The sequence below is a fragment of the Gopherus evgoodei genome, chromosome 18 (assembly GCF_007399415.2).
Source record: "Gopherus evgoodei ecotype Sinaloan lineage chromosome 18, rGopEvg1_v1.p, whole genome shotgun sequence".
In the NCBI taxonomy this organism is placed as follows: domain Eukaryota; kingdom Metazoa; phylum Chordata; order Testudines; family Testudinidae; genus Gopherus; species Gopherus evgoodei.
In genome coordinates this window covers 20,931,996-20,946,189 of record NC_044339.1, presented here as the reverse complement: position 1 = coordinate 20,946,189, position 14,194 = coordinate 20,931,996, and the positions used below count along the sequence as shown (strand labels likewise).

Here is a 14,194-nt window from a genome sequence, read left to right as displayed (position 1 = left end):
GTCACTCTGAACTGTTAAACAGTTGCCACGTTCCATCCCAGAGCAGGCTGCATTTCAGCACAGGAAGAAGTGATTTGTATGTGTATGCTAGGATGAGATTTGAAATCACTGGGAAGAAAGATGGCTTTTATTAATTATTAACAAAAGCTGCTGTCAAGTGAGTCCTACATGAGGGTCTGCCTTGAGGCTATGGTGCTGAGGGGACAGAAGCACTGCTGCTTCTCTTGTTTGATTCCCCTCTCTACAGCCTGCTCCCTGGGAATGGTGCCAGCACCTTCGCTTCCCACCAAGGGAAACCTCACCAGTGACACAGACCTCAGTGCTCCCAGGATCAAAGCCTACTCTCTCCCTCACTCCTGCTCCTTCCCCATAGCACAGACCCCCCCATCCCTTCTGCCCAGCCAGGCCCCTACTCAGACCCCCGCCCACCCAGCCAGGCCTCTGCTCCCTGCCCAGGATGCCCCCCCAACCAGGCCCCTGCTCCCTGCCCAGACCCCTCCCCCCACCAGCCAGGCCCCTGCTCCCTGCCCAGACCCCTCCCCCCCACCAGCCAGGCCCCGGCTCCCTGCCCAGGATGCCCCCCCAAGCAGGCCTGTGCTCCCTGCCCAGACCCCTCCCCCCCACCAGCCAGGCCCCGGCTCCCTGCCCAGGACCCCCCCCCCAGCCAGCCAGGCCCCGGCTCCCTGCCCACACCCCCTCCCCCAACCAGCCAGGCCTCTGCTCCCTGCCCAGGACCCCCCCCCCCCAGCCAGCCAGGCCCCGGCTCCCTGCCCACACCCCCTCCCCCAACCAGCCAGGCCTCTGCTCCCTGCCCAGGACCCCCCCCCCCCCCCCAGCCAGCCAGGCCCCGGCTCCCTGCCCACACCCCCTCCCCCAACCAGCCAGGCCTCTGCTCCCTGCCCAGGACCCCCCCCAGGCCCCGGCTCCCTGCCCACACCCCTCCCCCCACCAGCCAGGCCCCGGCTCCCTGCCCAGACCCGCCTCCTGAGAGGTAGTGGACAGATCCGGGTCCCTGCACAGGTAGCGCTAATCGATCGCAGAGATGCAGATGGCTCAGGGGTGTATTATGAAGGAAATCTATTCGCTCAGTACTTGGCTAGCGTGACCTGCGCTCTGCGTGCTTCTGGCGGGGTGGGTGGTTGTCACGTGCGTGTTTGCGCGAGATGCACGCACGGGTGTCGTCGGCACATGCGCGTGATGCACACGGGGGATTTGGCGCATGCGCGTAGCGCCGCCCTCCCTTTCTGCTTCTCTCGTTGCAGCCGCCATGGCGCCTGTGGTGAGTGTCCAACCACGCCGGGCCCGGCCCGGCCTCCCCGCGGGCCCCAAGCCCCGGCCCGACCCGCTCGGGCTCCGGCCCCTGGCCGCTCTGCTCCCCTGGCTCGGGGGCGGCCGGGCGCGCTCTGCGGGGCGGGTGCCGGGGGAGGCCGCCAACCCGGCTCCCTGCATCGCTTCCTCAGGGCCCGGGCGCCCCGACCGCGGGGCTTTCACCCGCCGCGCCGGGGGCCTGTTTCCTGCTGCGGCCTGGCCGGCCCTGCTGCCCCCCCGTTTCCTGGAGCCTCCTGTGGCGCCAGCCCGGCCCCTGGGGTCTGGTGCCTGCGGCCCAGCAGCTCCTTGGCGGCCCCCACCCCGCGCCTCGGTTCTTCTGGGACTTTTCCTCGTCCCCCGATTCACGGCCTCATGGAGGCGCCGGTCGGGCTCCAGAGGCTGGGGTGGGTTGAGTGCCTGGAAGAGGCGGGTGTAGGGTGACCAGACAACAAAGTGAAAAATCGGGGTGGGGGTGGGCGGTAATAGGAGCCTGTATAAGAGAGGGACCCAAAAATCAGGACTGTCCCTATAAAATCGGGACATCTGGTCACCCTGGCTAGGTGCTGCGTGGTCCTGTCATAACCTGGCTCAGGGGCCCTGAGAAATTTGATTAGGGACACAGTGCAGTCCTGTCTAGGGGTGTCATCCGTGTTGTAGCTAGCACTTGGCACTGTTGTGAACGAGCTCTGCTCTTTTTTTTTTTCTTACTGATATTTTAGACATACACTTAAACCTAATGCCAAGGCTTAAGGTTAAGTTTCGAATATGTAACCTGTGTAATTTTGTTTCTTTTTAACTTTACAGAAGAAGCCTGCAACGAAAGGTGGCAAAAAAAAGAAGCAGGTCCTAAAGTTTACTTTGGACTGCACCCATCCTGTTGAAGATGGAATCATGGATGCAGCCAACTTCGTAAGTTTTAAATGATCTAGACCATCGGTGTTTCTTTAACTATAATGGAGTGTGCCACTAGGAAGTCCAGCAAAGGAATCATTTGGCAGGTATACGAAATGATTATGAAAATATGTTTACTATAGCAAAAATCCACTGACTTGTTCTCTCCCATGCATTACTCTCTAGGATCCTGTCATGTCCCCAAAGGTGTATATTAGTGTTGCTGGCCTGCTTGGTCTTAGCCACTGCTAACTACGAACTTCTATTTCCCAAGCCTGTGTTCCATCCTGCTGGGAACTTTCCTTTTCTGTTTCAAGTTATCTTCTCCCCATTAAGCTGCAGTTAGTGGCAACGGTGTCATCACTTTTAAAGCCTTACTTATGCTAGATTTGGCAAAAAGTTTCTTGCAATGCAGTGGTGGGAAACCTTGTGTGGTGAAGGCTCTTATAGCAACTAGTGATTTTGTCATTATGTTCTACAGATCTGCCTTGAGCAGGGTTGCATTGTATGGTGTTCAAAAGCAGCTGGCTACAGAAGCTTATCTACAGTAGGGTTCCTACTGTGACTATTACCAGTAGAGAAGCAATGTTGGGGCTTATCTAAAAATCTTACTGTAGATGAGATGTTAATAAAAGGGTGGGCTCTGGTTAGCGCTTGTCATTGAGAATTGGTAAATTTGAATTCACTCACCTCGGGCTGGCAGCTAAGTGGAACTTTGCCAAGTTAATGCACGATTCTTATGAAAGGAACGATATTTGCTTCTGGTGCCTTTCAGATCCTGGCTGCTCTTCTGGCATAGTGAAGTGAACCCTTTCAGTGCTGGATCTAAATCACACTAACTCTGTTTTCCCTGGGTAGCATAGTCCAAGCCTCATTGTATGACAGAACCTTTTGTTAGACTAGTATTTTATGGCAAAACTTTCAGAAGTTCCATAGGCACTTAGATTCCCATATTGCATTGACTTGCAGTGGTGTTTAGGCTCCCAAGCATATAAGTCATTTAAATGCTTCTGAAAATTTTAGACAGTCTCTTATGCTTTATCTTTACTGAAAAATTGTCACGTTTTTGCCTAGGGTAGAACAGGGCCAGCTAAATCGAGCTACAAGGTGTTGCCCTACATGTTGTACACTAGGGCGGAAAAGGTTGAGCTTCATTTATGACCTAGATTGACCTACATTTTACCATTTTATCTAGTCAGGATGTAGTCTAATAGTGTCTATATTAGCAGTCCTGTCACATTTGACATTGGAAGCCATATACACACGTTCCCTTCAACTTGACTGAAGGGAAGCTGTTAGTATTTTGCTGATGTGGTCATGGCCAAACAATAACTGATGTGTGAAGTGTGAGACTCCAGTTAAATATGGCAGGATTTCTTGTGATTCTACATGCAGTGTCCATATTTGTTCCAGTTTGCACCCGCTGTAATAACTTAAGTCAGTAACAATAAATGAGGACATGAATGATGCGAGGTTTGACCCGAAGTGAGAGGACCATTGTGGAGACATAGAGTCCAGCCCCCTGCCTTCACTAGCAGGTCCAAGTACTGATTTTTGCCTCAGATCCCTAAGTGGCCCCCTCAAGGATTGAACTCACAACCCTGGGTTTAGCAGGGAGGGAAGGATAGCTCAGTGGTTTGAGCATTGACCTGCTAAACCCAATCCTGAGGGGGGCCATTTAGGGAACTGGGGTTAAAAAAAACAAAAACACCTGGGGATTGGTCCTCCTTTGAGCAAGGAGTTGGACTAGATGACTTTGTGAGGTCCCTTCCATCCCTGATATTCTGTGACTATATGACATTAATTGCATAAGTTGTCCAGTTCTTTTGAAGTGATTTACTGTGTCCACACAACAGGCAAGGTACCAGTGTTTTCTGGGGCATGTGACTCACTTATCCCATAATGCTGGGAACAAGGGCTTTAGGCTTGCTTCCAGATGTGAGGCAAATATTGTGTAATGAAATTAGGACAACTGAATCTTTGTGCAGCTGGGAGGACAGTACTTTGGAGGCTTCACCTGGTCAGGACTAAAGACTTTCTCCCAGATACTACAACCAACGATTGCAGCCTTCTGTAAAAAGCATAGACTATGCAGAAGTTGCAAGTTTGGGCTGTTCGTTGCAATGGTTTTGCCTGCTGTAAATTTGTAGAATAGTTTTAGCACTGTTGAGTTGCTATACTTAGCCAGGGAAAGCATATTCAAACAGTGCTAGCATCCTTCTGAGATTAAAAAAAACCCCAAGTTTTAAAGTAGATTTATTTAACATAAATTCTTTGTAATGTTGATCGGGATCTCTCTTGGACAGATGTTCTGGACTGCAAATTTAAGTCAACGTAAGACTGTGTGTCTAAATAAAAGCTTATGTTGGCAGAACTTGTATTGCCCAGGGGTGTAAAAACCTCCCCCGCCTATGACATAAATTACACTGACATAGCGCTGTCCACACTGCGCTTACATCGTTGGGAGAGCTCCTCCCATTGACATAGCTTCTGCCACATGTTGAGGTGGTTTTATTTTGCAGACAGGAGAGCTTTCCTGTCAGCATAGTGTCTTCACCAGGGATGTTGCAGTGCTGTATGTGTAGACATGTCCTATGTTATGCTGACGTACAGCCACTGCAATAATTGCATTGGTTTTACATGTTCACACTATGCTCCTTTTGTCAGCGGTGCACATCCTCACTAAGAGCACTTGTATCAATTTAACTGCCAGCCTGGAGCATTGTGGGACAATTTCTGAAAGGCAGCAACAGTTGATGTATGCAGCGCAGTGTCTACACCAGTGGTTCGCAACCAGCGGCCCAGCCAGCACACAGTTGCGGCCCATGTGATATCCTCAGGGCTATACAGGTAGTATTGGATGCAACCCACAATGGTAAATAGGTTGAGAACCGACAGTGTGTTGACCTAACTACATCAGACCCTCGCTAGAATGCGGGATTTGGGATCCATGCGTGGTACTGCGTTAATGTGGGGACTGCGTTAAAATGAATTGCAATTAAAGTAATTAAATTTGGGATCCATGTACGCAACCGCATTATATGCGAATTTGTGCTATATAGACGCACGTTCTAGTGAGGGTCCGGTGTACATTGACTTAAGTGCTATACTTCTTGCGGAAGTGGAGTTATTAAGTTGGTGTTGTGGGCATGTTACTTTTCTGGGAGCTACGTTTTAATGTATGTGCTTATAGCAGGGGTTCTCACACTGGGGGGTCGGGACTCCTCAGTGGGTCACGGGGTTATTACGTGGGGGGTCATGAGCTGTCAACCTCCACCCCAAACTCCGCTTAGCCTCCAGCAGTTATAATGGTGTTAAATACACAGTGTTTTTAATTTATAAGGGGGGGGGGGTTGCACTCAGAGGGTTGCTATGTGAAAGGGGTCACCAGTACAAAAGTTGAGAATCACTGGCTTACAGAGTTAGGTCGATGTAAACTGCGTTACGTTGACCTAACTCTGTATTGTAGACCAGGCTCAACTCTTTACTGCAGAAGTTTCTGGCTACTGAATTACATTGTGGCTTTTCAGGGCAGTTTGTAGTGTTGTGCTGAAATATTCTTGAACTGAATGGTCTGCTTCCTTTGAATTACCTTCATCTAAATAATTGTGAAATGTCCTGTATTCTGTGGGCTTGCTACAAGTGCAGTCATTAATCCTAAACCAACAAGTGGCTTTAGAAATTAGGCCATATAGTTCTGGCTTTGATGAACTATATTTTCTGTTGGTTTGCTAAATTAATGCCTGCTGATCGGGATCATTGTGAAAAAATAACAGAATTGTTTGTAATCCTGAAATTTCTTGGAAATACTGAGGACCTTTTCAATGGCCCTGCATTTTTTTTTTAAATGTAGTTCTTAATGTGTAGATACTTCTTATTCATGGCATATCTTCCAATAATTTCTCTGAAACTTTATTTAAGACTTCAAATTTAAACACTTTTTTATACTATACCCATTTTATAGATCAAAAATAAAATGATATGAGGTGGTGGAGGTGATTGGATGGAACAATGCATTTTGATTGCAATACAGTGCCTATTTAATTTAATTTAAGTTCTTATCAGAAATGTAGGCGACTGTTGATTCACATTAGGATTATAATTGAATACTGAAGGTAATCAGACTTCAGATTTTTTTAATAACTTTGACATTCTGGTAAAATGCTAGAGTTTCAAATTTATAATGTAGACACCTTCTGTTTTCTTCCTGATCACTATTTTGCTATTGGTTGTGGAGCCTCCAACTGGATACCCTTTGCATAGAGGATGGCCACTGCTGTATTTTCTTTGATGCCTGCATAGTGGCATATGGGATTTCAAAGGCAAAAGGAAATGGACTAGCTGAAATGTGTATGGGACACTTCAGTAGGATTCTTATATAATTACAATCTCTTAGAAGCCTTTTTGTGTGCTCTTTATCACTAAATGTGAGAAGTGAAGTTAGGAAAGTAAGTTTTATAAAGGTGGTCATTAAGTCTCCTCTTTATTGTGGTTTAAACCTTTGTAGGAACTTGAATCCTTATAACCTTATTTTTGTCAGATATCCAGAGAGATGAATGCCTAAGACTGGTGAACACATCCAGGCATCAAAGGCCTGATGGATGTTGCTCACTGTAACTGTGATTCTGCAAAGATTTGTGCATGTGCTTAATTTTAGGTACCCGAGTAGTCCCATTTAAGGCAGTAGGATTTATAATAATAATCTTTGTAGGGTCAGGGCCTAAGTCTTTGGGAGGAATATAGTAATCATTTCCTTTCAATGTTTGATGTGTGAGGAAGACACTTTAAAACTTGTCTGGCTTTTGGTTAAAGTAAATTGGGGGAAAATGCTCTTCAATCTTTCTTTTTGGATGCTAGGAAGTTAATGGAGGCATTTTGCTCTTCAAGGCAGAGAGACTTTATGACTATAACTCTGACTAACAAATCTTACCCTTATTTTGTAGGAACAGTTCTTGCAGGAACGAATCAAAGTGAATGGAAAAGCTGGTAATCTGGGTGGAGGTGTGGTGACCATTGAGAGAAGCAAGAGCAAAATCACCGTAACTTCAGAGGTGCCATTTTCCAAGAGGTAAGGGAAAGGAGCCATTGTACATTTACTGGAATAACGTAAAGGTAATGTCTAGCTAAAGGGGCTAAGGAGTGGGATACAAAGCCTTTTCTCTCTGGAAGGCTATTCCAATCAGTGTCAGATTGGTAATGACAACAGCCATCAGATGGTAAATTTCAATGGTGTTCACAGTCCAGATTTTAATGTACTGATATTGATACAACAAACATCAGTCACCATTGATGTTGTTTGGCCCCCTTTTGGCAGTCTCAGCTAAGGATCTGTGGAGTTTGAACTTCGTGCCCTCTAGGTCAGCCTGGAGTTGTGTTAGCAAAGAGGATAGTGAGAAGGTGTTTGTGGCTACTGTCTAAGCTGTACCTATTCTGTGCATAAGTAAATATGCTTCAGTAAATTAGAGGATCTACTACAAGCAGCAAATATCTCCAGTGACTGGATGGAGAGGGCTCCAGCAAATATCTCCAATGGATACTAGATGGAGAAGGCTCTGACTTACTACAGAAAATTCTTTCCCAGGTGTCTGACTGCTGGGTCTTGCCCATATGCTCAGGTTCTAACTACCATATATGGGGTCGGGAAGGAATTTTCCCTCAGGTCAGATTGGCAGAGACTCTGGTGGTTTTTCGCCTTTCTCTGCAGCATGGGGCACAGATCACTTGCAGCTTTAAATTTGCAGTGTAATTGGTGGATTCTCTGTAACTTGAAATCTTTAAATTATGATTTGAGGACATCAGTAACTCAGCCAGAGTTTAGGGGTCTATTACAGGAGTGGATGGGTGATGTTCTGTGGCCTGCAGTGTGGAGGAGGTCAGATGAGAGATGATCATGATTGTCCCTTCTGACGCCTCTGAGGACTTCATAGTTCACGATTGTCATTCTGTATCTTTTGCTAAATTTACTGTAGGAAGACCATTATTTGGTCTTTTAGAGTGATGGTGTAAAAAACACCAATGATGACAATTTGAACAGTTATGCCATTAGGAGAATTCTCTCTCACTTTGTTTAGAACTCTTGAGTGTGTCACCAAGAGGCAGGTCACTTTCCTAATTGACAAGCATCACATTCATAACAGTTTTGTTCTCTGCTAATGCTTTCTTTTTTATGCCTACCTCCAACCCCTTGGGTCCTCAGAATCTCTGCCATTAAATACCAATGCATTAGAAGATCTTACATCTCATTGCTGCAAGATGAAAACAAGTCAAGGCAGGTCTGTCTTGGAGATGATTTGAGAAATGGCTTTCAGCTCTACTGGTGAACTGCACATGTGGTTATGCATAGTGACTGTATTTCTGTTCCTAAACAAAAAGCTTCATTAGAGTTTTAGGGTGGAAGATGTTTCAGTGGAGTCCAGCTAATGCCCAATAATTTTTTAAAAATTTTTATACAACAGTTCTGCAGCTTCCTAAAATATGTCAAAATAAGGCTAGAAATGAAAACAATCCAGATGATTCCCACTACTATATAATCTTCCATTTCCTGGTCATCCTACCGGACTTCAACTTCCCACCTCACCTTTATGGCGTCCCCTAAAAATTGTTTTTAAATAAAAGCAGATAAAGGTCAAAACTAATTACTGGGAGACATATATTTTAATTGTTCAGTGGAACGATTTCTTTTTTATTTAGGAAGTTTTAACAGGTTTACAAATCTTTGCCATGTAATACCAAACAAAACAATAATTATATTATACAGCAATGCAGTCACCAGTTCTCTCTATTTAACATGGTGTTACCATTTTGTAAGGTGAGCATTGTTACCCTACCCACAACATGGTTTTGGTAATTTTATTAAATTGATTGAAATCTCTGATTGCATATATAACACATCAGGCATGTCTAAAAATACTCTTACTGGAACCATTTCTAATAATCTAATATGCTCCTCTTCTGTCTCCTCAAATCCTGCATCAGTTATTATCCTTCTAGAATGTAACAGCAGCATTCCTGGAAGCAAGGGACTAATGTCAGGACCCAGCTGAACTTGGTTCCATTTAGTTGCTTGGTTGTACAATCTTATTTTGACTTATAAATTGTATAAAATAAGTGAGATTAAAAGTAGGACATATCTTTCAAATGACTTGTTTGGCCATAATCAGGTTTGAAAAGGATACAGTAGAAATTCACAAACAGCTTGAATCTCTGAACTGCTTTAATCGTCACATCTAGATTAAGCATGTGAGTATTTTGACAGTGTTAAATTTCTGATGGATTATGCAAAAACAGACATGGTAGCTTTCAGAAATGCTCATAACCAGTATGTCGGAGCAGTAGTATTTACATTTCTACAGGGCCTTTCAACCCAGTGGAGCAGAAAGTGCTTAATTGTCCATACAGATGAACTGAAATACAGCCACATTTGGAGTGGGATGTGGTAACTAGGTGGAGCACAGCACACTGCATGCCAGAGCAGCAAGCACTTTAATACAATGAGTAACATCTTTGTTCTATTGAAGTCAATAGGAATTTTACCATTATCATCAGCGGAGCTAAGATTTCACTTAATATAAATTTCTTAAGTGCCAGTAGGTAGAAATATGTATAAGTTACTGCTTTATTGTTTAGAGTATTTAGTTCACTCTGTCCCTATGAATTCTCTTGATTAGGTGGCCCATTGCCATGTCAAGGCTAGTCGGCTACCTCTTCATTTTGATAAGTAAACTATTTTTAAAAGAGGTTGTTAATGGCCAATTTAAGTTCTTCACATTTAAAACAATTTGCAAGTGTTCGAAGTAAAATCCTTTGGTACATGGTAACTGCTAGGACATAAGAGTTACAAGAAATATTTGGTAGATACATTTCTTTTGGTAGACATGCTATAATTTAATTGCTGGATAATGCCTGTTACTGACATAATAGGCTGGCTTTGGAAATCTCAGCAATCCTCCATTTAACATAAAATGCAAATACTTTGCCTAGTTGACAGCCATTTCACACCTTAAGAGTGACCTGTAAAAGATGAGGAAAGGCATTTGTGCCCTTTCTGCTTTTCAGTGATACCTTGAGAGGGTCTGAAAGGTTTTTTTTTTTCCTCTGCTTTCCTTTTACATTAGAGGTTCAAGTCTTGTCTGCCTCAGAAACCTTTCTGAAAACTGGAGAACTAATGAAGTGTTGATATCACAAGTCCAGACAGTGAAAGTTGAACAATTGAAGGGAACTGATTTTTAGTTACTATTTTAAGTCTCTTTTTAATGCCTGGTTAACATGAGTGAATAACATTTTGGTGAAAGGAAGCATTTGTTCCAGGTTCACCTTGCTCACTCTTTCAGTTAGTTGAGTAGATGCACATTATGTACATACTGAGTTACCTGATAGGCCCTGCAGAATGAACCGGCAAGGCTAGAATTCAGATAATTGATATTTCTATGGCTAAAATAAAAGCAGAAGAAAAAACAAGCAAAAAGGGTGCATAGGTCCAATTTAATAAAATTCCTTGCAAAAGTGACCTTTACATGCACTTTGATCACTTATTGTGTATCAATAGTATCTGTCTTTCTGTTACCAGCTGTTGAAAATTTTGATTTAGTAGATTTATGCTGCATTTATTTAAGTTATTATATACCTTCTGTAGTGGACGGTTTGTGTATTAACCTTTTTTAATCCTACTGATGCTTTGGTCCTTGATTTTCTCTAGTTGACATACTAGTCCAGGAGTAGGCATCCTGTGGCATGCGTGCCGAAGGTGGCACACGAGCTGATTTTCAGTGGAACTCTCACTGCCCAGGTCCTGGCCACCGGTCCAGGGAGCATCTTGTTTTAAGATTTTTAAAATTAAATTCTTACTTTCTTTACATACAATAGTTTAGTTATATATTATAGACTTGACCTTCTAAAACGTTAAAATGTATTATTGGCACGTGAAACCTTCAATTAAAGTGAATAAATGAAGACTCAGCACACCACTTCTGAAAGGCTGCTGACCCCGGCACTAGTGAGATCATATCAGGGTGCAGCAGGTAATTGTGAATTTTTAAATGAAATTTATTAGTTTGCAAAGAGAGTTTTTAAAAAAAGCCTGAAGTTGAATTTATTTAGTAACAGCTATGTGCAAATTTTAATTCCCTCCTAAATATGGTTTTCTTATTATTCTCATTACTTGTGTAGGTGCTGATATTTTAAACTTCGTATGCAGTCTTCAGAAATTAGTGATTAACAATGACCAATTTGCATTTATCATGATTAAATTTAGTATTTGTTACTAATATTTAAATGAAGACATATGCACATTCTGAAATAGAAACTGACACCTAATTTGTTTGGGGCTAATTTTCTAAATAGCTGATTAGGTTGCTGAGATAATTTTTTTGAATATTGAAGTGGAAAATAAATTAATTCCCTCCTTTTAAAGGATGGTCTAGTAATGACGCTATTCATCATTCAAAGACATCTAAATTTTGAAATAAAACATCTTTGGGGAAAAATGCATAAACTACCAGTAAATCAGAAATACATTTACATGTCTTATCTGTCTGTCAGCAAAGTACTTGAAATCATGGACTTTTAGCAGTTAAACATCGTCCCGTGTATTTTTCATACAATAGTTGTCTCTTTGAGGCCTTACACTGAGCAGTCCCTGCCTACACCATTGACCTCATCTACTTTCTTGTTTCTTTTGTCCCCATCTGCCAACAAAGCTAGCCTTGATACCCTCCTGTTGTCTTTTGTCATCTTTATGCCTTTTTCCATGCTGTCCCGTTATGCCTGGAACCCCTTTCATCCTATTTGCCCAACCTCCACCCTTGTCTCAATCAGATCCTAAAGACTCATTTCTCTAGACCCACTTACAAGATATAAATGTTTTTACTCTTCCAAAATTAGCAAGGACTAGGCTGAAGGGAAGCTTGAGACTTAGTTCCATGTTTTTATATATAAAATGTGTGTACACACATCACCTGATTATTTTGCATGTATGTTGCCTACCCTTTTGTGCTGTCCTTTTACAATTGTAAGGTCTTCGAGGCAGGGAGAGTCTCCTGCATGTCAGCACAGCACCTAGCATATTCTGAGCACTACTGCAATAATGACTTAGTAAAGAATTGAAAAATATCAGTTGGTCCATTTCCCTCAGAGGTTTTATACCGTCTCTTGTTAAACTTTATTTGATACCACAGAAATTAAATGTAGTCCTTTTCCCTCTTGTTGTTTCTTGTCAGTGTGAACCACTTTGGCTTTGTGAGAGGATGAGAACTGCTAGCCTTTCTGCATTGTGTGGCATACCTCTGTTACACGAGATTTATTCTGTCATTCATAGTGTCTCGTTCCCAGAATCCTCTTGTTTTAATGTATGTTATTCTGCTGTCTTTACTTCAGTGATTCCAATGGGAGTTTTGCGTAAGTAAGGCCTATAGAAGTTGTCTCATGGTATCTAAGCTTGGCTGGAAAGGATGGTTAAATGTGCTTTCTTTTTGTATTCAGAGAGCATTCTTTTTGTCTTGTGGGTGCCCTCTTCCAAAAGATGTTTTGTGTTTGGGGCTGTGACATGGTGTAACTTGGGCATCCTCTCCTAGTGAATTGCTTTATTTTCTCAGGCACTGTTGTGAGTAATACAAGCTGTAGTCACTTCTGCAGTAATATCATGCTTTTGGCTTGCCTTGCAGGAATGTAATTTCTCACAAAGGTGACAATTCTTGTAAGAAAAAATGTTTTTAAAACTGCTTGTCAAAACTTTAATGGAGGAGACAATTTGTCTTTTAAGGTGAGTTAGTGGTAGGGTCCCACAGGGGAGTGTCTTCAGAAAAGACCATATTAAATGTGCTATTAAGCAAATGTTGCAGACTTGAAAATGCAAAAACACTTTCAACCTACACATTTTCTTTGTTTCTGAAAAAGTAAAATGGCATGTTACAATCTACATCATTACAACCAATCTTCTTATAATTTTCTTATAAAGTGTGAGAGGAAAATGTTAAGACAAACTCCTGTTTTTTGTTATCAGAGGTGAAAATGAAAGACACTATTAAATAATGCAAGGTAGGGAAATTCAATTAAATAGCATACAAAATTTCAAGAGCATGTAATGTAGAATGAATAATCTTTATACAGTCTTCAGTTCAATTATTGGCTGCCTTCTTTCCACAGATATCTGAAGTACCTTACTAAGAAATATCTGAAGAAAAACAACTTGCGTGACTGGCTGCGTGTAGTTGCCAATAGCAAGGAAAGCTATGAATTGCGATACTTCCAGATTAACCAGGATGAAGAGGAGGAGGAAGAGGAGGATTAAATGCATGTGGATCTGGAAATATTTTGTACATTAAAATTCCTTCAATAAACGTGGGGAAAAAAATGTTAACTTTTCTGTGTTTTCCAAACTCTAGACATTGGGAGCTCTTCCAGTTGTTCAGATTACATAATGCTCACTCTAAAGCCTACTTCTTCATATCTATCTACTTCATAGATAAGGTTTACAGTTTGCATTATAAGGATAATGTTCAACTCCCACTATCCCAACTTTGAGAAATATTCTCATTACTCTTAATTCAGAGAATTTGTTCAGAAAATCTGAGGTTCCTCATAAAGGGGGTATTAAGTTTTCTCCTTTAATTGGAGAATAGAGATTTCCTCTTCATTATAGTAACGCTCCAAGTACAGCAAAACTTAATGGTCTCTTTACAGAGGCTTTATAGCTTTATTAAAATATTCTATGCTGAAATTTGGTAAGTGGCCTGGAAAATATCATCACTGGAATTAGGATTTATCCTGGGATCTGATACTTTTAAGGTAAGTAAAGCCTAGGCCTAATAATCTCTGGTGTTCATCTAACTCCCTGGCCTTGCTTTGTTATAATAAAGTCCTTAGTTTTGGCATAATTTTTTTAGTTATAGGGGTTGAGATTTTCAAAGCTGATGAGATTTTGCCACAGCTCTTCATCTGAGTGGAGTTGTGTGGCTAAATACCCTACGTGGCTTTGAAAATCTTAGCCAGTAACTGCCTT

The 14,194-nt window shown here is 42.6% G+C and overlaps 1 protein-coding gene across 1 annotated transcript; it reads left to right on the top strand.

The window, feature by feature from the left end:
• Window positions 1–1,172: 1,172 nt before the first annotated feature.
• RPL22 (ribosomal protein L22) lies at window positions 1,173–13,552 on the top strand. Its single transcript, XM_030537560.1, has 4 exons — window positions 1,173–1,279; window positions 2,113–2,217; window positions 7,143–7,267; window positions 13,339–13,552. Exons 1-4 carry the CDS (start codon window positions 1,220–1,222, stop codon window positions 13,481–13,483), a joined length of 435 nt encoding a protein of 144 aa, XP_030393420.1. The 5' UTR covers window positions 1,173–1,219; the 3' UTR covers window positions 13,484–13,552.
• Window positions 13,553–14,194: the final 642 nt, after the last annotated feature.

Bases quoted from the DNA above. Each gene is read 5' to 3' on its own strand.
- RPL22 (XM_030537560.1), top strand. From the start codon at position 1,220: ATGCGCGTAGCGCCGCCCTCCCTTTCTGCTTCTCTCGTTGCAGCCGCC. The intron at 1,280-2,112 runs GTGAGTGTCCAA...TTAACTTTACAG, and splicing joins CAGCCGCCATGGCGCCTGTG to AAGAAGCCTGCAACGAAAGG. The intron at 2,218-7,142 runs GTAAGTTTTAAA...CTTATTTTGTAG, and splicing joins TCATGGATGCAGCCAACTTC to GAACAGTTCTTGCAGGAACG.